The sequence below is a fragment of the Hyaena hyaena genome, unplaced genomic scaffold (assembly GCF_003009895.1).
Source record: "Hyaena hyaena isolate Hyena2069 unplaced genomic scaffold, ASM300989v1 scaffold_59, whole genome shotgun sequence".
Lineage (NCBI taxonomy): Eukaryota > Metazoa > Chordata > Mammalia > Carnivora > Hyaenidae > Hyaena > Hyaena hyaena.
This window is the reverse complement of record NW_024080691.1, coordinates 2,124,297-2,152,191: the sequence shown is the minus strand read 5'-3', so window position 1 is coordinate 2,152,191 and position 27,895 is coordinate 2,124,297. Positions and strand designations below refer to the sequence as shown.

Genomic DNA, 27,895 nt, shown 5'->3' with positions numbered 1-27,895 from the left:
AGTATATTTTTCACCAAGCTATATTTAAAGGTGAGAGCGTGTCCTATGTATCTTTGTATCTTTGGAGCCTGGAAGGTTGCCTGACACATGGTAAGTACCCAGAATATACTTGGTGATGATTACATGAATGAATGAATGAATGAATGAATGAAGCTAATGGGGCCCAGATTTGGACCCAGGTTATCGACAAAATCTTGTGAACTCGCTTACAGTATAACCATAACAGTGAAAGGTTCCACTTGAGAAAACACACAAGCTTACCTGATAGCTCCAACCCTGGATTCCCAGACTGCTAGTTGTTGTCTCTGATATATTCAGGCATCTTGCCTGGCCTGAGTAATTATAGTATATATTCAGAGCTTGGAAAATATTCTGCAGCAGCTGTGGATCAGATAGACTGGGATTGTTCAAATACTTGCACACTACCTGTCATTTTAAACACATATAAAGTAAGAAGAGTCAGAATATATGTATAAAATCATAATTTTAATGAAATAAAGAAATATGATTGTGATTTGCCTATAAAACAATCTTAAACATCTAACAGCATTGCTTGACAGTGCTCTCTCTTGAGTATAAACCTGTTCAAAATGAATAAACCATTACTCTCCAAGTGCAAAATTTAAGTTACTCTCCAAGCTATAGAAATAAACCATAGGCATTTGCATGGTACACAAAGTTGTCCACACCTACCACTGTAGCCTCATCTTTTGCAGCCTTTGTTCTAGCCTAGCAAAACCTTTCCCAACACACCAGGCTCTCTTTCTCCTCTTTGCCTTTGCTCACCCTAAAAGACCCTTTTCCCACTCCCATACTCCAGGAATATCTGGCAAACACTAATACATCTTCTATAATACTTAGCCGAAGTATCATCTCCTCTGTGAGGCCATCATTAGCTATGCCCTCCAGCTGGGGAGAACTAAATCATACTCCCCTTGTGTTTCTACTTCTACCCTGTACTTGCTTTTATCTGAACCCTAGTGACATTGTACCATACTCATCTGATTCTACAACATCCCCCTCAGCACTCAGCAGGGTATCTGACAATTAAATGCTAGTTGAATGAATAAATACATTGTTTTAAAAATGCAAAATTTATGAAATTACTTACGGAAAAACTATACCAAGCTGTGGTGTGATAAGAAATACATCAGGCAGCAACCCAGCTTCCAAATATTCCTATCACTAGACTACCATCAGCATCTGAAATCTAGTACCTAAAAGTCACAGACAATACTCGCGGTCAGAAGTGAGGGCAAGAGCAACTAGAGAGAGGCATGGGGAACTTTCTGTGGTAGGGAGATAGTCCTTATCTTCATGGAGGTCTGGGTTAAACAACAAACAGTTCACTTGCAATTTGTACAGTTCACTGTATATAAATTTTATCTCAAGAAAAGAATTATAAATAAATATTGAACTCTAATTAATGATGATAAAGGTGAAGTATTCCTGAGAAGTACACTGACATCTCCAACTTATTCTGAAATGCATTTTAAAAATAAGATGGAATCAAAGATAGACAGATGGCTAGCCAAAAATATCTGTGCTAAATCAAATATAGCAAAATATTTGTACAGAATTTGGGTGGTATTTTTAATGGGTGTTCACTGTCCAATTATTTCAATGTTTCTGTGTTTGAAATTTTTCACAATAAAACACTGGGGAAAAATCAAAGCCAATGGTGTCACAGCTGAATAACACTACCACCTACTGATTACTGAGCTCTGGGTTTACAACCATTATATTATATAATCCTCAAGCAATCTTATCAGATATACTGTTGTCCATTATTTTACAAAAAGAAACTGAATCTTATGTTAAATCACTTTATTCGAGGTCATGTACCTAGCAAATGTTAAGATCTAGATACAACCCAGATCTCTCCAGCTATGAAATACACACCTTATCCATTGTGCTACACAGCTTAGAAAGCATCCCTTATGAAACTGCAAATAGCCCCAATGGCAAGGGAAACACATTCAGCCTGCATCATGAAGTCAGTGATTTGGTCTTTTCTCATTTTATATGGAAAAGATGCATACAACAGGCAAGTTCTGGTTTAAAAAAAAAAAAAGAAACAGGAAGAGAAAGGGATGAGTTGAAAGTAAAAGGAGCCAGGAAAGAAAGAGCCTAGTTCCCCTACTTCAGGGAGAGACTCCGAGCAACAAGAAAAACAAGGCCGGGGCTGGGGACATGCCCGGAAGGAAGGGCACTAAGAAACGAAGGGAACCGCAGAAAGCAACCCAGCCTCTCCTCCTAGTTCTGCTTAGGACCAGTTTCTAGCAACACCTTTCTGAAAAAAGGGGAAATGTGAAAAGGGTGAAGAAGTGAATCATAAGGAAAATTCAATGTCTCTCCCCAAATGCACTCAGCACAAAAATATTTCTGTGAAACGTTAAATGGTACTTTGTAGAAAAAAAGGTTTCCGAGTCAAACAATTTGAAGAAATGTTGTGTCAGCAAATGTGAACAGTGTACTTGACTGCAGGAATCCTCAGAGTCTTGAACTTGCTCACCTGCAATGTGGCTTTCCAAAAGGGATAGAGAGTATGCACTATTTCCAGTAAGTTTTTGAAAATAACAAGTGTAAGAAAAGTCAGAAAGTAAGATTCCAAATAACCTGGATATACCTTATAAAAGTAACAGTGAGGTCATAGGAGTAAGATATACCTGAAAAGGTGTACATAAACAGTATTGAGCTAAGCTGAGAACTTCACAAACCTATCAAGCCTAAAGCAAGAAGAAAATGCAAGCTGAAGGAAAAAAAAGGCCAAACAGTGTCTTACTTTTCTACAACTTTCATTTATTCATGGTAAGTCAAAATATACCTAACATTTCTTGGAAAATGTTCCTAAGAAATATGCCAATCAGAAACACTCAAGAAAATATGGAAATCAAGAACCAATCACACAGAATTTGTTAAACTTTTCATCGCCAACAGTTGGTCAGCATTCCTTCGTGACTGTGGACACCTATGGTGGACTCAGCTGTTTCCAAATGCAGCACACAGCTATGGAAGGGACCCGTGGCATGCACAGGAGAGCATTATGTACAAGCACAGTGTGGTAGATGAGGCAGAGTGACAGTGTAAGCCAGGCAAGAGGAAAAGGGAGAGCAACGACAAACCAGTGGCCTAAAACTCTGTTAAAGAACAGTAGCAAAGTGAGTGTGACTCACATGCTGGCATCAGATCCCCTCTCAGAGCTAGAACACTGGGCCTCTGTCAGGCAAAGAAAAGGAGCCCCCATGAATAGCCATCTCTTCAAACAGCAGTTACTGTCACTCCTTAAAAGACACAGGCATGGCTGGGGACCGGCACCGGCTGACAATACTTGGGTTTCGGCAGCCCAGTTACTCAGAGAGAACATCGTGGTCAGGAGCTTGGCGTCTACTCATAGAAATTCCATATCCAGATTAAGGGCACTCCTGGGCCAACTGTCCTCTGTGAGGACAGGGCTCGTTTGGAGTCCAGTTCAGAGCACCACACATTAAGAAGGACACTGATCAACATGAGAAAATCCAGAGGGGAGCAATCAGGATGGGGAGGTGAGGATAAGTTGAAGCAATCCTGCAATTGCTCATTTGTAACATTTTCCCAATCTTTCATTACTACAAATAAGGCCACAAGAAATAACCTTGGGTCTAAATCTTTATGTACACCCTTAACTGTTTTCTTGAGATAAATTCTTAGAGGAATTATTAGTTCAAAGGAAATAAACATTTTTAAGGTTTTTTGCTACATCCTGTCAAGCTGCCTTATAGAAAGAAAGTACCAATTTACAATTCTACTGGCATATTATATAGAAGGCCTAAACAATATCACTTAAATTTTTTTGTAAAATATTTACAAATTTACTAAGGGAATTTTATTATTTTAGATGCTTCTAAAGTTCCTTTCTAACTGAAAAATTCTTTGACTCCAAGCATCATCCTCTGGCATAAACAACACAATCTCTACATATCTCTGTGTACTTCCTTAACAATCATGGCAGCAAAGAATGAATAAAGTTTTCAAAAAATTACTGGAGCTATACTAGCAAAACCTGAGCACCAGTCCTATGCTTATTCAAAAAGAGATAATCATGTACCTTACAAATGATCCATAGGTCATTCATCTAATACTCCCTTCACCTGAAGCTTAGTAATGTGCATGCAGTTATTAGTCAAGTGATGATTACAAGCACTTGGCCTGTTGATTGTTTACTGGGGGCCTATAATAACAAAGAAAAAGAGTCCCTGCCAACTACTTCCATTCAGAATACTCAATACTCATGTAGCCCCTGTACAATATTTCCTATTTATTTTGTGGACACTATCAAATTAACTTCTTCCAAACAATTTCTCCTAAGGTATAGCATTTCTACTTAGGTCATAAATTCACTGATATGAGGGCAGCTGGGACTGATGGTACAACTATTAAACGTTCCTTGTGGTCAGGTGCTTTCCTTAAAATGACCCAGGGAAAAAGCATATAACGACCATCCCCACATCACAGAGGAGAAAACAAGCTCAGAGAGGTCTGGCTAAAGATACACAATTTTAAAACTATGAATATAAGTTCTGAACCCACACCTTGGCCACAAAGTCCTAGTATAACACTGTCTCTCTGTTATTATATACAACAATAATAACTATTGTTATTATTATATAACCAGTATCAATTTAGTGCTTACTTAACACCAGGTCCTATTAAGTTCTCATAATGACCCTAATAAGCTTTACAATTACTATCATCCCCACTTTGCAGATGAGGAAACTAAAAAACAGAGAGGTTAAGAAACTTGCCCAGAGTCACACAGCCAGGAAGTGGCAGAGCTGGCATTCAAATGAAAGATTCACTCTGGAGCTTCCATTTGTAATTGCCAATATTATGCATACTCAACTTCAAAGCTGTAGTCTAAGAGACAAATAACAATACAAACAGTGCCTGAATATACCGGCAGTCTCACGCTTAATTTTTTAAGCAAATTTTTTATTCTTAGATTATATTTTTCTAAGTTTTTTTTAGGTAAAAACTTAAGTAAAAGGGATTCTGTGGCAATATAAAAACAACACAACTTTTTTTTTTTATCATGCAACAAAAAAATAAACAGTAGAGTAATTCATATGAGGCTCAAAAATCAACAAATGAAATGGACTTAATTCACTTTCTATTTCCTAGAACAAAGGTGAACATTCAGGAAAAACTTAAAAAGAACATTAGAAGTCCATTTTAATACTTCTGGTTTAAAGGGTGTAGAAATTGTAGTGATAGAACATTCCAATCTTAGTACCAAACTAATTAGCTCTATAACCAGATAGATTCTCCCCCTTGATCCCACACACACTAGACAATGTAAAGATAATGATTTGTTTAAAAGCTTTATGTGTCCCCTTACCTATAAGGGTAAACATTTGAATAAGAGAAAGAAAAAGGGGGTAAAGAAAATTTTTTAAAAGAAGGAAAGAAGATGGGTTAAAGAAAAAAAAAAAGACCAACCTCCTCTCAGAAAGTATGGCCCATCCACATTAGAGAAAGGATTAAGCAGATACATTCAGCTTTTCTAACAGATTTTCTTTCTCTATGGCTTCAATACCCCTCTCACACTCACAGATAATCACATTAGTTTTGTCATTAAAAGCTCCCTTTTCATAGAATGCACCTAAACCGCTTAAACCACCCAGAGAGGTCGCATACATTATCAAACACCAAGACAAACGGAAGAGATTTTCCATTTTATGTCTTATTATTTCACTACATCTAATTGCATGTTCAGAAGGCCAAGCCAAAAGATTTGGTGAGTTATCAGCTTAAAAATTATTCTAAAATGAACAACTGCTATAGTATCCTTAAAATCTGCCCTTTAAGCTGAGAAGAGACCTAGTAGTTTCTATGCTGACAGAGCAGTCAAATGACAGAGGTTTTCTATTTCCCTTTTCTCTTCTTCCTTGTGCTCTCTCAGCCAAGTCCATGATTATTTCTGCATGAATGTTGCAGCTTCTGTAACAGTAAACAAAAGCAAATGGAGTCCGAGTGTGCAAAGCCCACAAACAAATGAAAAAGAACGATACTTGAGTTGACACGGAAAAGGCATTCACTCACTGCCTCTGGATCCTTCAGAACCGTACAGGGTCCAGGCAGAATTGGAAATCACTTACTTTTTTTCATAACCCAACTGTTACACATTATCTCACTATCCTAAGCCTGAGTTACAGACTTAGAAAAGGACGGCTGTTTGTCAGCCCTTTAAAAAGGAGGAAGTGTATCAGAGGGAGGAGGAGTCATGGTTAAATGGAACTATCCAAGTGAAAGAGCGGTCCCCAACTGGGTAGTGTTCCTGGGATTAGTGGGTTGGGAGAACAGAGAGGAGGTCAAGAAAGGAGAAATAGAATGAACAGTGAAAGAAAGTGATCTGAAGCTAAAACTTTGGGAGGGAGACATGTAATAGAAAAACTTTGAAATATAGGATAAAACTGGAAATAGAGGCAACGGAAAATTTCTCAAGCAGGGGCCGATGAGAGATTTCTTTTGGTTGGGTGCAGGCAAGAAACAGAAACATAAATATATTATACACAATCAAGAATTCCTTAATATGCCAAAAGAAAGTATAAAACCACTAAGAAATAACTGAAGAGAATAACAAGAAGCAGTCCAGGAGAAAAGAAGTAAGAGGTGATTGTTGGGCAAAGACACAAATTACCTTGCCTTAAAAATAAACTTTTTATAATGCATATATACAAAAGATAAAAGGACAGTGCTAAATAAAAAAAAAGTGGTAAAATATTTGAGATATAATCTACTAATTTTGAGTGAATACTTAGGAGAGAGAAAGGACAGAATATTTATTTACATGTGAGCTGCAACAGCAAATTTTTTGTAAGGAACATTAAAGAAATGGGGAGAAAGGCAAAGTTAGTGGTACTTGCTCCAAATCATAAGCAAATGAACACTAAAAAGCTGTATTCCTCTGGCTTTCTTTTAAATCAGGGGTTGGCATACTACAGCCCCCAGGCCAATTCAGGTTACTGCCTATTTTATAAATAAAGTATTATTGCAACACAATCTTCCTCATTTATTTACATTTGCCTATGGTTACTTTCCTGCTACATCTGCAGAACGGAGCAACTGTGACAGAAACCAATGGCCCACAAAACCGAAAACTTTTACTATTTACCTCTTTACAAATAAAGTTCGCCAACTTCTGTTCCAAATACCAAGGAATTCCCTGTATGTTTTTGATTTATGTATTTATTTTGAGAGAGTGAGAGAGTGCAAGCAGGGGAGGAGCGGAGAGGGAGAGAGGGAGAATCCTAAACTGGCTCCGCAATGTCAGCACAGAGCCCAACACAGGGCTTGAACTCATAAACTGTGAGGTCATAACCTGAGCAGAAATCAAGAGTTGGATGCTCAACAGACTGAGCCACCCAGGTGCCCCATCCCCATATGCGTATCATGTAACAATGCATTTGTTCTTCAAGTGGGCATAAAAATGCAAACTTGATTCTCACTTTGTAAACAGACTTGTAGCTAAATTAGATAGCTGTCACAATGTGGCTAGTGATCCACCCAGAAAATCAGCCAAATCCTCTCTTAACCCAGTGCAATACGGTAAAAGACCAGAGGCTCTGAACAATGGTAGACCCAAGTTCAAATTCTGCTTTCACCATCTCTTGACTGAGCTTAAATTTCCACTCAATTGTACCAATTTTTCCCAGAGTATTTTTGCAGGGATTAAATGGGATAGCATACATGAAAGTATTCTGTAAATAGTAAAATAATAGAGATAAGGCATTATTAGCACAAAGACATGAATGGAGGCTAACTGGCTCAAATTTAGATTTTTTTCTCATTATTTTGATCCGGGTTTTCTTACCAGGAGAGAGATCTGATCTTTTAAATAACCCTGTATTGTCTAAATCCAATTGAATTCAATACAAATTTACCTCTGGCCTGCTACGTGTAAGACATCTGCTCATCAGTCTACTTTTTAGATGAAGAAAAAAGGATCTCTAATAGCAAATGACCTTGCTCCACTTGGGTTACAAAGTTTTAATCAAAATGTTCATTTAATAGTTCAAAGGGACTGATGGGGCACCTGGGTGGCTCAGTCAGTTAAGTGTCTTACTTCAGCTCAGGTTATGATCTCACGGTTTGTGAGTTCAAGCCCCATGTCGGGCTCTGTGCTGACAGCACAGAGCCTGGGGCCTGCTTCAGATTCTGTGTCTCCCTCTCTCTCTCTCTGCCCCTCCCCCACTCACACTCGGTCTCTGTCTCTCTCAAAAATAAATAACATTAATTTTAAAAAAATAGTTCAAAGGGATTATTAAATTAAATCTGCTTTTGAAAACTGGAAGGTTCTCCTCTAAGTCTATTTATATTTCTGGCACTCATTCTAGCTGTAGAATCAGTTATATTTTCTAAACTTAACCATCAAGTTAGTCAAATTTTAATTTTAAAACTAAGAAGAATATTCTTTACAAAGAAATGCTTAAAAGGGGATGGATACACGAAAGAAGTCTGTCATGAAAACAACTTTAAAATTTATGGTGCAATGTATCTTTACACTTTCCACAGTGTTTTCACATCTAATATTTTATTTGATCCTTAGCACAAAGGAGAGGATTCTCCCGTGGAGAATGTTAAGTGTCATTACCTCACTGTGCAGAGGAAGACATGGAGGCTCAGGAAGAAGACAGCCTCTCCCAAGATAGCACAGAGGGTAAAGTGTGGTTCTGGATCAAGGATCCAGAGTCAGCACTCTTTCCACTCCACCCTGCTGCATGGGGATCATTGCTTTATGATATGTCCAGCACTTAGGACACATTAGCGGTTGGCTGAGTCATAGCACTATGAGAGCAGTTGCCATTTACTAATAAGCACTAACCATACGTGACAAGTCTATGTGTCTCAGATGTATCACAAAGATGGAGTAAAGTGTGCACACCAAGGGCACAGCACAGGACTTGGCACACAGGAATTGTTCCATTAGTAGCAACTACTGGTCTTAGCTCTAAATCGTATAGCTCTATAACCTATACATTTATCTCCTTTATTCAAATGAGAGGAAACTGACGTTGACAAATGTTAGGTAAGGTATAACCAGAGAGTGACAGAAGCCAGGATTTCTGCCCAGGGTAGTAGCACTTAGAGTCCCTTTGTCACTGGAAATTCCTCTGATGCTGAAAGTCACAGAAAGCACCAGTTTAAAACAAACAAAAAAACCAAAGCAGGGGCGCCTAGGTGGCTCAGTCAGTTAAGCATCGGACTTCTACTCAGGTCATGATCTCACAGTTCGTGGGTTCAAGCCTCGCGTCAGGCTCTGTGCTGACAGCTAGCTCAGAGCCTGGAGCCTGCTTCAGATTCTGTGTCTCCCTCCCTCTCTGACCCTCCCCTGCTCATGCTGCCTCTCTCTCTCTCTCTCTCAGAAATAAATAAAACATTAAAAAGTTTTTAAAAAATAAATAAACAAAACAAAAAGAGAGAAAATTTCCTATTAAAAGTAATGAAAGGAGGGGCGCCTGGGTGGCTTAGTCGGTTAAGCATCCGACTTTTGCTTAGGTCATGATCTCGCGGTTTGTGGGTTCGAGCCCCGCGTCGGGCTCTGTGCTGATTGCCAGCTCAGAGCCTGGAGCCTGTTTCAGTCTGTGACTCCCTCTCTCTCTGACCCTCCCCTGCTCACACTGTCTCTCTCTCTCTCCTAGAAATAAATAAAAACATTAAAAAAAAAAAGTAATGAAAGGAGAGGGGCTTGATGGCTCAAGTCCCTTAAGCATCTGACTTTTGATTTTGGCTCAGGTCATGATCTCACGGTTCATGAGATGAAGCCCCATGGTGGGGCTTGGGATGCTCTCTCCCCATCTCCCTGCCCCTCCCACTTCTCAAAATAAATAAATAAACTTAAAAAATAATGAAAGGATATTTTCCTATTACCTTGATAGGCCAAGCAGGCAAAGGCTGTAAAAAGTTAGACTCGTAAGGGTAGTCCACCATTGCCAGATTTATCCAGGTTTCAGAGATCCAGCCTTTCAAATGCTGGACATCCCGAGAATTTCTTAATGGGGTACATAAGTGAAAGGCTTCAGAAAGCCAATCCAAGCCACCGCCTGAGAACAGAATCACATTGTTGGAATATAAAAAGTACTACTTAACAGAAGGCTTTGCAGATCACTTGGTATTTTAAAAAATTCAATTTTCTATACCATTTCTCCAAGAATGCTTTATCAACATTCAATAAAATATTTTTAGAGCAACTGGAAAATCCCATGATAAACAAGTTGTCTATTCTCATGGAGTTTGCCAAAATTTATTTGAATTATTTCCTGTTTCAAAGATACTATGGAAATAAGTAAATAAAGAAATGGAACACCAGAGATCAGAATGCATAAACCACAACAAAATAAAACAAACGGAAGTATGTGACAAACATAGTATCGAGCAAAAGACAGCAGACACAAAACATACATACTATGTTCTTGAGTATAGTGGATGATGATTATGCTGCTATGCCATACTGATTATGTTTCACTATGTGAAAATTCATCAACTGATGTATTTTGATTTGTGTACTTTTCTGTATGTCATACTTAAAAAATAAAAACAGGGAATTGTTGAATTTAACAAATGAAAGGTAAAATACTCCATGATTTCATTTTATTAATTAAAGCTTACCTGTTCTTGCGAGTCGAGTAATAGCACCCCAGGAATTGCGGATGGTCTCTGAACAATTTGGGCCACTTTTCCTAAAGTCTGCAGTTACAATCTCCATAAATACCCCACAAGGTACCAGATTACCAAATTGCCAGATGGGGGCAGAGGCTGCAAGAGCTCTAAATGGTAAGAAAAATAAGAAAAGCAAACAGAAAAAAGATTTAACTCATCAAATTCAAGTTTTAAAATTGAAACGGATATTGAACAAACATGGTGAGAAAAATAACAGCTATTAAAGAGATAAAAACTAGAAATCTTAGTATAACAGAACATGTTTTACCCAAAACAAATCTCTAAGTATGCTGTGACAGTGTTAACAAGTGCTCATGTCCAACATAAATGCATTTACCCGACCACCACATGAGGGTATTTCATCCTGAACCAGGCTGCAAGCATGCCACCGTAAGAGCCCCCTATGGCAATGACAGGTTGATTTTTAGCTCCTGGGATTGTTCTCTTCAAGTGTTTGATTAACACTGCAAAATCAGCCAGAGCTTGTTCTGATGTCAGATAATTCAAGTATCTGGAATCCTAAAGAAAAGTAACAAAGAACACGTATAAATGTGCACATAATAGCAGCTTAGGCATAGCATAGATCCAGGAAAAAAGCCAGTCAGATAAGCTTTTCTCCAAATAGAATTTCTAGGCAATTGGGTTAAAATGCCCAGTCAAGGTAATAGCAATACTGATTTAAATAAATAATTAAAAAGTGATTTTAAGTTTGTGGGAAGAAAATAATGTATTTTGCATTCAAATGTAATTTCTGTTAAATGCTATTTACCAAAGATCTTGTTGAGGTTGTAGAAACAATAGAAACAAATGGTAACATTTAACAGTAAATGTGACGGAATACAATTCTCAGCTTAACAGAAACTGCTGTATTATAATTTTTTTTAATGTTTATTTATTTTTGAGAAAGAGAGAGAGACAGAGTGCAGGCAGGGGAGGGGCAGAGAGAAAGGGAGACACAGAATCTGAAGCACGCTCCAGGCTCTGAGCTGTCAGCCCAGAGCCTGAGGCCAGGCTCGAACTCGTGAACCACAGGATCATGACCTGAGCCAAAGTCAAATTCTCAGCCAACTGAGCCACCCAGGTGCCCCTACAATTTTTATTTTAAGTCTTCGAACATTTAAAATGTCTAGTGGGGCACCTGGGTGGCTCTGTCTATTAAGCATCTGACTTCGGCTCAGGTCATGATCTCGTGGTTCATGAGTTCAAGCTCGGCCTCGGGCTCTATGCTGACAGCTCAGAGCCTGGAGCGTGCTTCAGATTCTGTCTCTCTCTCTCTCTCTCTCTCTGCCCCTCCCCTGCTTATGCACTTTCGCTTTCTCTCTCTCTCTCAAAAACAAATAAACATTAAAAAATTTTAATAAAGTAAAATAAAATAAAATGGCTACCATATAGGCAAAGGTACACTGAATCTTGTGAAAAACTGAAGAATCATCAATAAAAATAAAACCCATCCTTCCTTATCAAAAAGATTATTATTATATCCGCATACCAACAAATGGAAACTACCCTGTTGTAAACAACTATAAAATCTGAGTTACAAAATGCAATAGAGCAACTACATCCAGGCATTAGAAAACAGGCAGCATAAGACATTGTTCCCTGAGAGATGGATGTTCATAAAATAAGTCTCATGATCAACTAACTCTCTGCGGACAGACAATTTCCTCAGTGCAATGTAGGGAGGTGAAGCTCAGAGTCCTGCTAAACTGAGGGAGCTAGTAAAGTATATGATTTGACTCAGAGGTAGAATTTGAGAAACTCAACAGATGAACATAGGGGAAGAGAAGGAAAAATAAGATAAAAACAGAGAGGGAGGCAAACCATAAGAGACTCTTAAATACAAGAGAACAAACTGAGGGTTGCTGGAGGCTGGGGGTGCGGGAGAGCGCTAAATGGGTGATGGGCATTAAGGAGGGCACTCTTCAGGGTGACCATGGGGTGTCATATGTAAGAGTTTAATCACCGGGTTCTACTCCTGAAGCCAAAACTACACTGTATGTTAACTAACTTGAAAATTTAAAAAAAAAAAAAAAGGTATCTCTCCTTTAAAAGAAAAAGGTTTATTCCTCTCTCTTTGAGCTTGGGCTGGGCTTAGTGACTTGGTTCTAATTAATAAAAATGTGTCAGAAATGATGTATGATTTCCAATGTTAAGTCATAATAAGCACTGCAATTTCCACCTTGCTCTCTCTTGGATCACCAACTTGGAGGGGAGCTAGCTGCCTTGTCAGGAGGTCACTCAAGTAAGCCTTTGGAGAAACCTAGGAAGAGACAAACTGTAGCCTCTTGCTAACACCCAGGAACAGTCACGCGTGGATTCTCCACATAGTGTAGACGGTTCTCTGGCACCAGTCAAGCCTTCAGACAACTGCTAGCACCAGCTGACATCTGAACCTCATGAGATCCCTTGAGAAAGCACCTCCTAGCTGAGCCCTTAATTTCTTACCCATAGGAACTATGACATAATAAACATTTATTGTGTTTTAAGTCACTAAGATTTGAGGTAAATCATTATGTAGCAGTAGGTAACTAGAACAGCTATATACCTAGTAGGCTATCCTACTGTATCTTCATGCTCTGGTCTCACCACTCTGACTCCTTCCATCATCTGCTACATTCTGAAATCACACAGTTCGCATCTTTTAAGAAAGATATCTTTCCTATGTATGCCACCTACTTCTTTAGCCTTCCCCCTTACTCAAGATGTATACTTTCTTTTTTTAAAATGTTTACTTATTGTTTAATGTTTACATATTTTTAAAGTTTACTTATAAATTTTATTAATTTCCATTAAAACAACTGCTACAATAAAAAAGATTGTGTATTATCTAAGATCATCATGCATACTACCACTATACATACACCATTTTTTAAGAGAACTCTGAGTTAGAAGAACTTGGGGCTAGAGAGATAAGAGAGTGTAAGCAGGGGAGGGGCAGAGAGAGAGAGAGAGGGGGACACAGAGTTTCCAAAACGGACTCTGCTGCTGACAGCAGAGAGCCTGACGCAGGGCTCCAACTCATGAACCCTGAGATCATGACCCAACCCAAAGTCAAATGCTTAACTGACTAAGCCACCCAGGTGCCCCAAGATACATACTTTCTGACCTCTTACCTCCTCTTTCATTATCTATCACTAGTCTTTACTTCTAATTTTCTATGTATAGTTGAGTGCAATTTTTTTTAATCCTTGCATAATATTTGTAATATTATCCCCCATGCTACTGACAAACTCTGTGAGCACATGAAGGGAAAGAAGCATATCAAAGAGAGCCCTTAGATTCATTTTGCTAACAAAGCATGCACCATAGGAAGTGAGGAGAGATAATGTTTCTATCTGCAACAAGCTGACTTCTTCCCAATGGTTTCAGGATCTATCAACTCTCCTAATCAGATATTTAGGCAGAATAATAATCTAAAGAATAGTTTCCCCGTGCAGTCCAACAAATATCAGCAAATTTTTCTTTTCTTCATTCACAACACAAGGACTTTTCATTTCTTTTATTTACTTATAATATGAGCTAATAAAACCTCTGAGAATGAAAAGTAAAACTTTCAAAATAGGCAGCCCAGAAAATTACTGGCCCCAAGTTCTTCTAAAAAGACGGTATATGTATATCAGTAGTATGCATGATGATCTTAGGTAATGCACAATCTTCTTTATTTTAATACTTGTTTAACATAATTTAGAAAAAAAATAACTAGGGGCGCCTGGGTGGCTTAGTCGGTTAAGCGTCCGACTTTCGCTTAGGTCACGATCTCGCGGTTCGTGGGTTCGAGCCCCGCGTCGGGCTCTGTGCTGACTGCCAGCTCGGAGCCTGGAGCCTGTTTCAGAGTCTGTGACTCCCTCTCTCTCTGACCCTCCCCTGCTCACGCTCTCTCTCTCCTAGAAATAAATAAAAATATTAAAAAAAGAAAGAAAGAAAGAAAAAAATAACTAGTACATAAAGCCCTTGTTAAGATAATAAAAATTTGAAAAGTTAGTTGTTTAAAGAAAAATATTACATAAATAATAGCGCAGTGTGCAAATTCATATACCCAGAATCACAAACTACATGAGTGACTCAGTTGAGGAAATAGTATCCTTTTCATTGGGTGTAGAGTCTGTGGCCAAGGCCAAAACTTCTTGTGAGATTAGGAAAGGCCAGAAGGGAATCCAAGTGGCTATTTGGATTCAGTGAAACAGAAATAACTTGTCCTTATTTTATTGAAAAATACCTTATTAAACATTTGAGAGCTCATTATATTTTTTCCCGTGGAAGACCCACTAATTTAAGTGTATAATTTATAAAGTAGAATGATTTACTGATATTTCTGAAAAATGAGAAGTCAGCCCCACAGTGTCTGCAGCCATACCTGATGAAGACTGCCTCATTACACTGAGTTAAAAACTGATCAACATTAGAAATGATAATATCATAGTCCAAAAAGGGGTTGGGTCGCCTGGGTGGCTCAGTAAGTTAAGCATTTGACTTCAGCTCAGGTCATGATCTCACACTTCCTGAGTTCAGGCCCTGCATCAGGCTCTGTGCGGATGGCTCAGAGTCTGGAGCCTGCTTTGAATTCTGTGTCTCCCTCTTTCTCTGCTTCTCCCCCACTTGTGCTTTGTCTCTGTCTCTCAAAAATAAATAAAATTAAAAAAATAAATAAATAAAAAGTGCTCAATCTGTTCAATTGCATATAAAAAAGGAAAGATTAAATACAAATTATTAGAATTTCAGCCTATTCAAACTAAAGCTATAATTTCTTTCTGAAAATGGAACATGTAATATTCTAAACTAAAAAAAAAAAAAACCCTTTTAAACCTAAAATTAAAAAGTATACAGGCATACCTCAGAGATATTGCAGGTCCAGGTCCAAACCACTGCAATAAAGTTAATATCGCAATAAAGCAAGTCCAATGACTACTTTGGCTTCAGAGTGTATATAAAAGTTACATTTACAACATACTGTAGCTTATTAAGTGTGAAGTATTATTACTTCTAAATAGATATATACACCTTAATTTAAAAATGCTTCATTGATAAAAAATGCTAACCATCACCTGAGCTTTCAGTGAGTTTCTTGAGCTTTCATGTTTTTACCAGTAAGAGGATCTTGCCTAAAATGTTCATGGTACCCCTGGTCAGGGCGGTGATTGCTGGAGGCTGCGTTGGCTTTGGCAATGTCTTAAAATAAAACAACAATGAAATTTGCTATATCACTTGACTCTTCCTTTCATGAATGATTTCTTCGTAGCATGTGACGCTGCTCGACAGCATTTTTCCCTTAGAATTTTTTCAGAATTAGAGTCAATCTTCTCAAACCCTGTAGCTGTTTTACCAAGTTTATACAATTTTCTACATTCGTTGTTGACATTTCAACAATATTCACAGTTATCTTTACCAGCAGCAGTTTCCATCTCGAGAAACCAATTTCTTTGCTCATCCATGAGAAGTAACTCCTCATCCATGAGAAACAACTCATCACTCATTCAGGTTTTATCACAAGATTGCAGCAATTCAGCACATCTTCAAGCTCCACTTCTAATTCTGGTTCTCTTATTATTTCAACAACATCTGTAGTTACTTTCTTTATACTGAAGTCTTTCTTGAAACCCTCACATTCTTATATAAGGGTTGAAATCAGCGTTTTCCAAACTCCTGTTCATGATGGTATTTTGACCTCTTCCCATGAATCCTGAATGTTCATCTTAGCATCTAGAATGGTGAATTCTTTTGAAGGCTTTCAGCTGACTTTGCCAGATCCATCAGAGGAATCACTCTCTATGGCAGCTATACCTTACAATTTTTTTTTTTTTTGAGAGAGAGAGAGAGAGAGAGAGGGAGTGAGAGAATAAGCAGAGGAGGGCACCAGAGGATCAAAGCAGGCTGCTGACAGCAGAGAGCCCAATGCAGGGCTCAAACCCAAGAACCACGAGATCATGACCTGAGCCAAAGTCAAACGTCCAACCAACTAAGCCACCCAAGTGACCCAAAAAATAAATTTCTTAAATAAGATTTGAAAATCAAAGTGATTCCTTGATGCATGAACTGCAGAATGGATGGTGTGTTCGCAGACATGAAAACAATATTCATCTTGTTTTACATCTCCGTCAGAGCTCTTGGGTGACTAGATGCATTGTCAATGAACAATAATATTTTGTTGGTTTTTTTTTTAATGTTTTTTATTTATTTCTGAGAGAGAGAGAGACGGAGAGAGAGCATGAGAGGGGGAGGGTCAGAGAGAGAGGGAGATACAGAATCTGAAACAGGCTCCAGGCTCTGAGCTAGCTGTCAGCACAGAGCCCGGGCAGGGCTCGAACCCACAAACTGTGAGATCATGACCTGAGCTGAAGTCAGACGCTTAACCGACTGAGCCACCCAGGCACCTCTGAACATTAATATTTTGAGAGGAACTTTTTTCTTCCTGAGCAGTAGTCTCAACAGTGATCTTAGAGTACTCAGTGAACCATGTTGATGTGCAGTCACCCAGGCTCTGTATTTCCATTTATAGAGCACAGACAGAGTAGATTTAGCATAATTTTTTAGAGCCCTAGGATTTTCAGGATGGTAAAGGTGCATTGACTTTAAAGTTACCAGTTACATTAGATCCTAACAAGAGAGTCAGGCTGTCCTTCATTAGAGTTGAAGCCAGGCAATGACTTCTCTTTAACTATGAAAGTCCTAGATGGCATCCTCTTTCAATAAAAAGCTGTTTTGTCTATATTGAAAATCTGTTGTTTACTGTAGTCACTTTCATGATTTATCTCAGCTAGATCTTCTGGGTAACTTGCTGTAGCTTCTACACCAGCACTTGCTGCTTCACCTTGTACTTTTACATTATGGAGACAGCTTCTTTCCTTAAATGTCATGAACTCTGCTAGCTTCAGACTTTTCTTCTACAGCTTCCTCACTTCTCTCAGCATTCATCACATTGAAGAGAGTTAGGGCCTTGCTCTGGATTAGGCTTTGGCTTGAGGGAATGTTGTGGCTGGTTTGATCTTCTACCCAGAACTCTCAAACTTTCTCCATATCATCAATAAGGCTGTTTCATTTTCTTGTCATTTGTATGTTCACTGGAAGAGCACTTTAATTTCCTCCAAAACTTTTCCTTACATTCACAACCTGGCTAAATGTTTCTCACAAGAGGCCTAGCTTCCAGCCCCTCTCAGCTTTCAACATGTCTTGCTCACTAATCTTAATCATTTTTAGTTTTTTATTTAAAGTAAGAGATATGCAACTCTTCTTTTCATTGGAACACTGAGAGGCTAACTTACCTCATTTCAATATTTTTGTATCTCAGGGAATAGGGAGGCCTGAGAAGAGGGACAGAGATAGGGGAATGGCCAATTGGTGGAACAGTCACAACACACACATTAATTATCAGTTAAGCTTGCCATCTTATGTGAGCATCTTATAGATCACTGATTATAGATCACCATAATAAATATAATAATGAAAAAGTTAGACATATTACAAGAATTGCCATAATGCAACACGGAGACACAAAGCAAGCAAATGCTGTTGGAAAAATGGCACTGATAGACTTGCTCAACACAGGGGTGCTAACACCTTCAATTTGCAAATAACACATGATCTGTGAAGTCCAGTAAAGCAAAGTGCAGTAAAACAAGGTCTGCCTGTACTTACCTTGAATGAATTGTTACCAAAAGGTAGGGACTCTCCATAGTATCGATGTTCAGCAAACACCAACATAGCTTTCAGTTCCTCAGCCACATCCCACATGAACCCCTAGGAAGAATTTACAAATTCACAAGTGAAAAAAGTCACTGAACCTTTTGGCAAGCCATATATCAACGTTACACCAGACTAAAAAGAGCTCTGGGAAGCTGCACAATTTATATTTGTTCTACAGATAAATAATTATTGCTTCATTGTCGCATATTAATCTCATACTATAGCAGAGTGAAACAATTAAAAATAAGCCCAAGCCACTCAACTACCAATCATTCCAACTCTCCTTATTCTGACACTGGAGCTGCATAATCAACACTGTATCGACAATAGTCTTCGAATTGCACTAAGTATCAAATAGTCTAGGAAAAACTGCAGATATATAAGTTAGTTGCCTACTCATGCTCAAATATTTACAAGATAAAAGAAGAAAACAATACAAATAAGCTGGGCTCCCTTGGGTTTTATATTAATCACATTTTCTTAAAAATAAGTAGTAGCTAACAATAGCTAATAAAAACTGAATACTTACAATGTGTCAGGCACTGTTCTAAATACTCTTTATGCATTAGTTCACTTGATTATCACAAAAATCTAAGAGATAGGTACTTTTATTATCCCCATTTTACAAACAAGGACACTGAGGCACAGTAGTTTAAATTCCTGTAGCAGTCACACTGTTAGAAAGTGGCAGAGCCAAGATTTAAGCACGGGCTGTCTGGCTTCACAGTACAATCATCAAATGCTTTTAGACCTCCTTATTTCCACACTTAATGCTGGTCATTAATCAATCACTGAATTTTTTCACTTACCTCAAGTGGTGCCCTCAGAATCCTTCTCAACAAAGCACTCTAGACAGCCAACATCAATCAATCGATTAGATTTAAATTTAGCACAGATTAAAACTATTTGTCATTCCTAGGGCACACCATTGTTTTTTAATGAACTGCTGCTTCCTAACAAGGATTAAGAACCTCTAAAAGTTTTTATTCATCTAAATCAATAAATGAGCAACTAAGAGAGCTATGCACATGTGACGATTGGGAATTTAACCTGTTATCTGTGATGGTTTCAATAACCCTCACTTTCTCTCTTAACACTTTGCCCATTCCCTGCCATTTATCTGCAGATCCTGTAACAACCAGCTCAAGCATGCCCTCCTATGCCTGCCCCATTCTGCCATTGATGATCAGTTGAGCCTCTCAACACCATTGTATTAGATCTCTATACCATGCTGCAATATTTGTTTATGGGTGTCTTACCCTACCAGACTATGAGCTTCTTTTTTTTTTCTTAAGTTTATTTACATTCAGAGAGAGAGAGAAAGAAAGCATGAGCAGGGGAGGGGAAAAGAGAGAGGGAGAGAATCCCAAGCAGGCTCTGAGACACCAGCCCAGAGTCCGACTAGGGGCTTGACACAGGTACTGAACTCACGAAACATGAGATCGTGGCCTGAGCTAAAACCAAGAGCTCAACCCACTGAGTCACCCAGATGCCCCCAAATCATGAGCTTCTTACGGGTAAAGATCACCTATAAAAATGGCCAGGCCTCTGGGGAGCTGACTTCAGGCTTTGAAAGGGAGCAATTTAATTGAACATTGTAATAAGTAACTTTTGCCTGCATCTACTTCAGGGTATTTTTATTTTTCAGAAGAGGTCCAAGTAATATATTAACAATTTAATAACATTATGTACCAGCATTGTCCTAAATTCCTAACTCTTATTTAGTCCTCAAAGCAACTATATGAACTAGATTATTATTACTACACTCATTTAACAAGTAAGAAAACCAAGGTACAGAATAAGAAACTGCCCAAAGCACACAGCATAATGGCAAAACCAGAATCCAATCCTTATCAGTCTATCGCTCTGGACCATTCTGCTACAGTCTCTTAATAAATGAACATCCAGAATATGTGACAGTGCAACCAGGACATCTTAGTACAAAGGGATGATGTCTAGGGCTGGGAAAGGGCCAGGACCTTCTAAGCATCTATGTCTAGTCACTCCCCTGGAACTGTTCCTACACTGTGTAGCTCTTCCCTTCCATCACTTTTTTTTTTTTAATGTTTATTTATTTTTGAGAGAGACAGAGACAGAGTGCAAGCAGGGGAGGGGCTGAGAGAGAGGGGGAAGGAGACACAGAATCTGAAACAGGCTCCAGGCTCTAAGCTGTCAGCACAGAGCCCAACACAGGGCTTGAATTTAGGATTGGTAAGATCATGACCTGAGCCAAAGTCATACACTTAAACGATGGACCTAACTAGGTGCCCCCCTTTCTATCACTTCTAAGGTAAGCCTTAAATTATGCTGCCTGTCAGAGCAGGGGAGGCAAGCATAGCCACCTATCTATAATAAAGAAGAAAAAGAGCTGGGAAAAATAACTGGACATGAGAAGATGTCCCACAGCCACGGAACAAATGGGAAGTCACACATGAGAAAGAGAAAAAGACAAAGCAGCCTCAGTTGTTTCACAGAATAACTAAGCAGGAATCTGATGGAAAATAAATCCTAATTTCACTTAATCAGTGATCTAAGAGAAATAGACATCCTAGGATCTCATTTTTCAAGGAATTATTTTATTTTCAACTAACATATTTAGACTCAACATTCCTAATAGTGAAAAATGGAAACTAATAACATTATAACTGGGTTGATATCTTTGCTTTCAATTCAGTTAGTTCAACAAACATTTACTAAGACCTCTTGAATACCAGGCCCCGTGCCAGACATCAACAATGGATAAAATGTGACTCAGTGTTCGGTCTAAGGTAATTCAGACTAGCTTTTTGGTAGAAAATTGACATTTTCTAGTCAGAGCTCTGGAACATAAAAAAGGAAAATATCTTCCTTTCAGGTATCCTTCTAAATTAAATGTTGTTAGTGGGTTTAAGTATTGTTATAAAAGACAAAAGAATGTATCGTCAGGGAAGCAAGCTAAAATCTATACTATTTCTTTTACTGATATATATAAGAAAAATAGTAGAACAGGAAAGCTAAATTAAAATATAGCTACAAGTTTACCTCTGTCCATTCCAATTTGACAATCAAACTTGCATTTTGTTTTTCTTATTTGCACTGACAGTTTAGATTTTATTCATTCATTTAACAAATATTTATTGAGCACCTACTATATGTCTAGCACAGTTCTAGACTGAAAATATAATACAAAACAAAAAAACCCAAAAAGTTATGCCCTCATGTTTATATTCTAGAGATCATAACCAAAACAAACAAAAACAAAAAAAATCTATATGCAATAATATCCCTATTCCCATGTCCCTCATATCCTTATTCACTCTGGTAATAAACTGGGATTTAAAAAAAAAATCTCCTAAGATTCAATCATTCCAAAATAGTATTTCATTCTTTTCATGAGTAATTCTTTAAGCTCTAAAGAACTTCACGATTAAATACGGTAATATTTTGTCATACATACTGCAAAACATTTTTTTCTAGTTTGTCACAAAAAAAGGCAAATTGAGCATAGGAATTTCACAAATACATACCGTATTATTGCAAAACCAGACAATGTCCCCCTCATTACCAGTGTAGAAAAGTATTGATCCATCATCTTTCTTCCAGTGCTCATCAGCTATTAGGTACCGCTGTTTAAAAGTTTTATCTATTGTAAATCCAAAATGATCAACCTATGATATGACCAAAAAAAGACAAATTTCAGAGGAAAGTAAATGAGATCAACAAAAAAGTAATTAAATTTATTCTTCCATTAAAATGGACCTATGCTACAAAAATATTCACAACTTTTTAACCTTCATTTGATTTTAATTGCAGGGGTGCCTGGTAGTAGGTTAAGCGTCTGACTTCAGCTCAGGTCATGATCTCACAGTCCATGAGTTCCAGCCCTGTCAGGCTCTGTGCTGACAGCTCGGAGCCTGGAGCCTGCTTCAGATTCTGTGTCCCCCTCTCTGTCTGTCCCTCCCCTGTTCGTGCTTTGTCTCTCTCTCTTTTTCAAAAATTAATAAATATTAAAAAAGTTTTTTACTTGATTTTAACTGCAGTAGTAAAACTGGCACTGTTACTTTGAAGTTATTTATATTATAAAGTGTTAGGGGTGCCTGGCTGGCTCAGCTGGTAGAGAGCATGTGACTCTCGAGCCCAGGGTTGTGAGTTCAAGCCCCACGCTGGGTGTGAAGCCTACTTCAACAACAACAACAATAAAACAATGTTATTGGTACTCAATATTTTCAGTGATAATAGAAAAGATAAAAGATAACAATTATAAAACCAAGGAGCTACTTAAAAACACAGTATGTTAAAACTAAAGATGAAATAGAGATATGAATTCATGAAATTTTTAAAATACAGATATCCCTTATGATCTGAATTTTCATTAACCAAACTTTCAATATCAAAATTCAAGGACTAAAGAGACCACTGAAAAGGTCTACAAACACTGTCACCCCAGTAACAATCGACATTCCAAGAACTAGGATTTTGGTGTTTAATACCATCCCACACTAAAAGGAACTAGGGCTTGTCAGTGAAACGGCTGATTAACATTTGGGGACAAGGAAGCTAAACAATAAACCGATGTATCTTGCTATGCAAGGAAGCAAGGAAGTGCTCAAAAATTAATGGAGTTTATGTCTAACAGACATAGGAACTAACTACAAGGGACTATAATTGGTTTATCTTAACAAGCTGAACATAAAACAAATTGAACATAAAAGGAATAATGACTATAGCTGATTGAAACATTCAATTTACAAAAATCTACTAGTTCAGATGGATATTAAAAAAGAAAGATAGGGGCGCCTGGGTGGCTTAGTCGGTTAAGCGTCCGACTTTCGCTTGGGTCATGATCTCACGGTTCGTGGGCTCGAGCCCCACGTCGGGCTCTGTGCTGACTGCCAGCTCAGAGCCTGGAGCCTATTTCAGAGTCTGTGTCTCCCTCTCTCTCTGACCTTCCCCTGCTCACGCTGTCTCTCTCTCTCTCTCTTAGAAATAAATAAAAATATTTTTTAAAAAAAGAAAGATATATACAGTCATGTGCCACCACTTAAGCTATTTATTAAACCAACACTAACTTAGTATTGGGAATGAAAAAAGAACCAATGTTTAACCTGTTTTCCAACAGAATTGAGTTTCAAGGTACCATATAGTCCCAGTTAAAGAAAAAAACCTCTTTTTAATTAAATATCAACTAATGCAGAAGGAATGACAGAATTAGAAAATGACAGTTTTGCAAACCCTTATGAAGTTACCAATTCAGGCAAGAATTACCACATGGTGTTAAAAGCATAGGAGAATAAAACAGGGAAATGAAGATTCACATCAGTGCCAAAGTAATATGCAGAGTGCTCTCCTGTCACCAAGGCAAAATGGAACTTTACACTGGAAGAATCAGGCTCCCATCACCTCAATCCAGTGATCAAAATCAGTACCACTAACAGTGAGGCAGGCATGGATTATGCGCCTCCTCACGTGGTACACCACAAAGCAAATTTAACCTCTGATAAAATCATGCCCAAAATGTTCAACTAGTATCTTTTTCCAGCCTTTAGATCTAATAGATCTAATTTCTTTTAGATCTAATTTCCTGTTTCCAGGAAATACACAGTGTAGAAGAACAAGCTAAAGGCACTCTGAATAAGCAATAAGACAAATCCAAATGTATGATAAGACAATGGTAAGGCCATGTCATGATAATCAAATTAGATTAAATAAAATTTAAGGAACAAAAGTGCCAGATGCAGTGCATGATTCCAAATTGTATCCTAGTTTGAACAAATGATACAAATGACAATTTAGAGACAATTAGGTTAATGTGAATATGGACTAGGTATTATTACATGATACTAATGACTTGTTAATTTTGTTAGGGGTGATCATGTTGTTGTGGCTCCATAAGTAAACGTTTTTACTTTTTACAGTTGTACATTGAAGGATTTAGAGATCAGAAGGTCATGCTGTCTGCAATTTACTTGAAAATATTTCAACATAAAAAAAGTAAGCCGAATTTAAAGGAAGAAATTTTAATCTATACTGAAAGAGATAAAACACATGTTGAGACTTTACACGAATATATCAAACTTGTCAAAAATGATAAAAGTGACATAATAATTTTAAGTTTAAAATGGACTTTAGGGACGCCTGGGTGGCTCAGTCGGCTTTGGTCATGATCTCACCGTTCATGAGTTTGAGCCCTGCATTAGGCTCTGTGCTGACAGCTCAGAGCCTGGAGCCTGCTTCAGGTTGTGTCTCCCTCTCTCTCTGCCCCCCACTTGCACTCTGTCTCTCTTTCTTTCAAAAATAAACAAACATTAAAGGCACCTGGGTGGCTCAGTCGGGTTAACATCCGACTTCAGCTCAGGTCATGGTCTCACAGTTTGTGAGTTCAAGCCCTGCATCAGGCTCTGTGCTGACAGCTCAGAGCCTGGAGCCTGCTTCAGAGTCTGTGTCTCCTTTTCTCTCTGCCCCTCCCCTGCTCATGCTCTGTCTCTCTCTCTTTCTCAAAAATAAATAAACATTAAAAAAAATTTATTTTTATTTTTATTTATTTCTAGGAGAGAGAGAGAGACAGTGTGAGCAGGGGACCGTCAGAGAGAGAGGGAGTCACAGACTGAAACAGGCTCCAGGCTCCGAGCTGGCAGTCAGCACAGAGCCCGACATGGGGCTCGAACCCACAAACCGTGAGATCATGACCTAAGCAAAAGTCGGACGCCTAACCGATTAAGCCACCCAGGTGCCCCTAAAAATTCTTTTTAAATGAACTTTAAATTTGGGGGATTTTTTAAACCTTTCCCTTAGTAAACTCACCATTTGAAATATAATTATCAAATCCTACAACATGGTAAGATTCATGTGCAATCTATCTGAATTTATAGTGTTATCCCACAGTACAGAGCCCCACTAAGCCTTTAGGATCATGGGGCCAGGGCCACCTGGGTGGCTCAGTCAGTTAAGCATCTGACTTTTGATTTCAGCTCAAGTCATGATCTCACAATTCATGAGTTCGGACCCAAAGAGTTCTGTGCTGACAGCGTGGAGCCTGCTTGAGATTCTAGCTCTTTCCCTCTCTGCCCCTCCCCCATGCTCGCTCCCTCCCTCTCTCTCTCAAAATAAGTTAATTAACTTAAAAAAAAAAAAGGATCATGGAGCTGAATTTCCCTAGTGCTTTGGAGACACATAAGTGAAAATGCTGCATCTGGGCTGAGGCAGACCCAGTGCTCCATTGCTGCTCCAGCCTTTCTGGTTCAGACCTAAAGTAGGCTCTGCAAGACTTCCCGAGGCCATTCTAAAACAGATGGGACTCCGCATACCCAGCTCCATCTACACACACATACCTACCTCACACTCATACCAGAGGTCCCAAAATGCAAGTTTCTCAAAACTGCACTAAACTGCATACTTCCTAATGTCCATGATCATTATTGTATATAGCCTTAAGATATGAGCTATTCTAATCTAAAGACAGCCTCCCTCAGGAAGATAAAGTTTGTATAGAACAGGTTTATAATAATGACACCCATGTACTAAAAACCAGTCCCATTATATATGTTAATTCAATATATACAATCAATCACTCATTCAACCAGCATCTATTGAATGCCCAGGTTCTCATACTGCATCAAGAAGTAAGTTAAGAAATGGGATAAAGTGTTGGCTGAGCCATAACCCCTACATTTAATTTAAACTAGGGGTGCCTGGTGCCTCAGTCAGTTAAGTGTCCCACTTCAGCTCAGGTCATGATCTCATAGCCTGTGGGTTCAAGCCCCACATGGGGCTCTGTACTATCAGCTCAGAGCCTGGAGCTTGCTTCAGATTCTGTGTCTCCCTCTCTGTCTCTGCCCCTCCCCCACTTGTCCTCTGTGTTTCTCTCCCTCAAAAATAAACATTAAAAAAATTAAAAACAAATAAACTAATTCAACTATACCTACTCAGCCTGAAAATAAAAGAGAACAAGAAAACAGACAATGGAAGGAAGAGAGACAACTGATTCCACTTGCCTCCATTCAGTTAGTATAGTACTCCTCTGGGTGAGGTCCCCACATGTCAGCAGCAGCAACACCTGGGAATCTGTTAAAAATGCAAATCTGGCTAAATCCCAGAACTACTGAATCAGAAACTGGATGGTAGAACCCAGTAGTCTGTGTTTTAATAAGCCCTCCAAGTGATTCTGATGTACAGCTGAAGTTTTTAACAACGACTAAGTTAGCCTTAGTCCCAAAATAAAACATGAATCTGCTATTACTTCTCTTGATCTAGGTTTCAGAACACCTCTAATACTACAAACATCTCACCATTCTGAAGGAGATTCTGCTGTTTAAAGATGTGCATTACCACCCAACATGGCCCCCAAATATAAACCACCCTCATCATTTGATGCTCAACAGGAAAAACCATGCTTTGTTTCACCAAAGAAGAAAGGACTGGCTGTGCTAGACTTAAAGAAAGGAGGTACATGTCTCTCTAACAAGGCATCTTACCATGGGATTCTCAAAAAGTATTCTGCCCTTGTAAAATCAAATACTGCTGTACCCTTAAAAAGCAGCCCACAAAAAAAATATTTCAGTAATCCATTCTAAAGTCTTCAAATTTGAAACCATGTTGAATTACAAGGGCCAGAAAAACTTTAGAACCAGAGAAAGCCAAACTTCCACATGTGACCACTGTCTGACCACTTCTGCTCTGAGCTATTCATCCCTGACTGTTTAGATTGGGAGGAAAAGAGAAGAACTCTGGTATGGCAGAAAGAAAGCAGAAGTGAATTAATGGACCTAAACATGAATCTCTACTGTGAGGCTTCAGGCAAGTCACTTAACCTTTCTGAGTCCAGTATCTTCCTATATAAAATAAGGATAACACAATTTAAAGGATTGCTGGGACACCTGGGTAGCTCAGTCAGTCAAGTGTCCAACTTCCGCTTAGGTCATGATCTCACGGTTCATGTTTTCGAGCCCCATGTTGGGCTCTGTGTTGACAGCTCAGAGCCTGGAGCCTGCTTCAGGTTCTGTGTCTCCCTCTCTCTCTGTTCCTCCCCTGCTCACGCTCTGTCTTTCTCTCTCTCTCTCTTCAAAATAAAGATTTAAAAATTTTTAATGAAAAAAATAAGTACAATAAAATAAAATAATAAAATAAAATAAATAAAGGATTGCTGTGATGATTAGAGAAAGTTTACCTAAAGTACCAGGTATAGTTTCTAATATATATTAAGTACTCAGTAACTGTTAGTTCCCCTCTCCACCCCATTTGCAAACCAATCCTAAGCATGGGGTAGTTAGATGGGGTAAATAAGGGGGAGGGAAAGAATAAAGCTCTTCACAAAACAAAACTCTAATGCTCTTCACTTAGTTATAGGAAGTACCTTGGATTGTTGAAATCTTTTTTTTTTTTTTTTAGTGTTTCACCTATATATTAAATAGCTAGAAACAGGCTATGAAATCCTTTTTGCAAAACATTAGTTTACAGACTTTTCCTGGCTCTTCCTGTCTTCAAGGATATCAAACTTTCGGCTTGGAAGTTTCCAAACTGTAGTTTCCAATACCTAATGGCCCAG

At 38.5% G+C, this 27,895-nt stretch overlaps 1 protein-coding gene across 2 annotated transcripts in view; it reads right to left on the bottom strand.

The window, feature by feature from the left end:
- Positions 1 to 27,895, bottom strand: part of LOC120231622 (prolylcarboxypeptidase) — a 72,409-nt gene that overhangs the window by 9,617 nt on the left and 34,897 nt on the right. Inside the window, exons 1-7 of one of the 2 annotated variants that reach the window (XM_039231795.1) lie at positions 26,346 to 26,410; positions 21,882 to 22,022; positions 18,328 to 18,429; positions 11,036 to 11,217; positions 10,648 to 10,805; positions 9,910 to 10,082; positions 262 to 426 (exon numbers count right to left, since the gene is read on the bottom strand). In XM_039231795.1, coding sequence (XP_039087726.1) covers positions 262 to 426; positions 9,910 to 10,082; positions 10,648 to 10,805; positions 11,036 to 11,217; positions 18,328 to 18,429; positions 21,882 to 22,022; positions 26,346 to 26,351 — 927 coding nt within the window. In that variant the 5' untranslated portion in view covers positions 26,352 to 26,410. Of the gene's footprint in view, positions 1 to 261; positions 427 to 9,909; positions 10,083 to 10,647; positions 10,806 to 11,035; positions 11,218 to 18,327; positions 18,430 to 21,881; positions 22,023 to 26,345; positions 26,411 to 27,895 lie in introns of those variants that run through there. The other variant, XM_039231794.1, reaches the window with a different exon arrangement.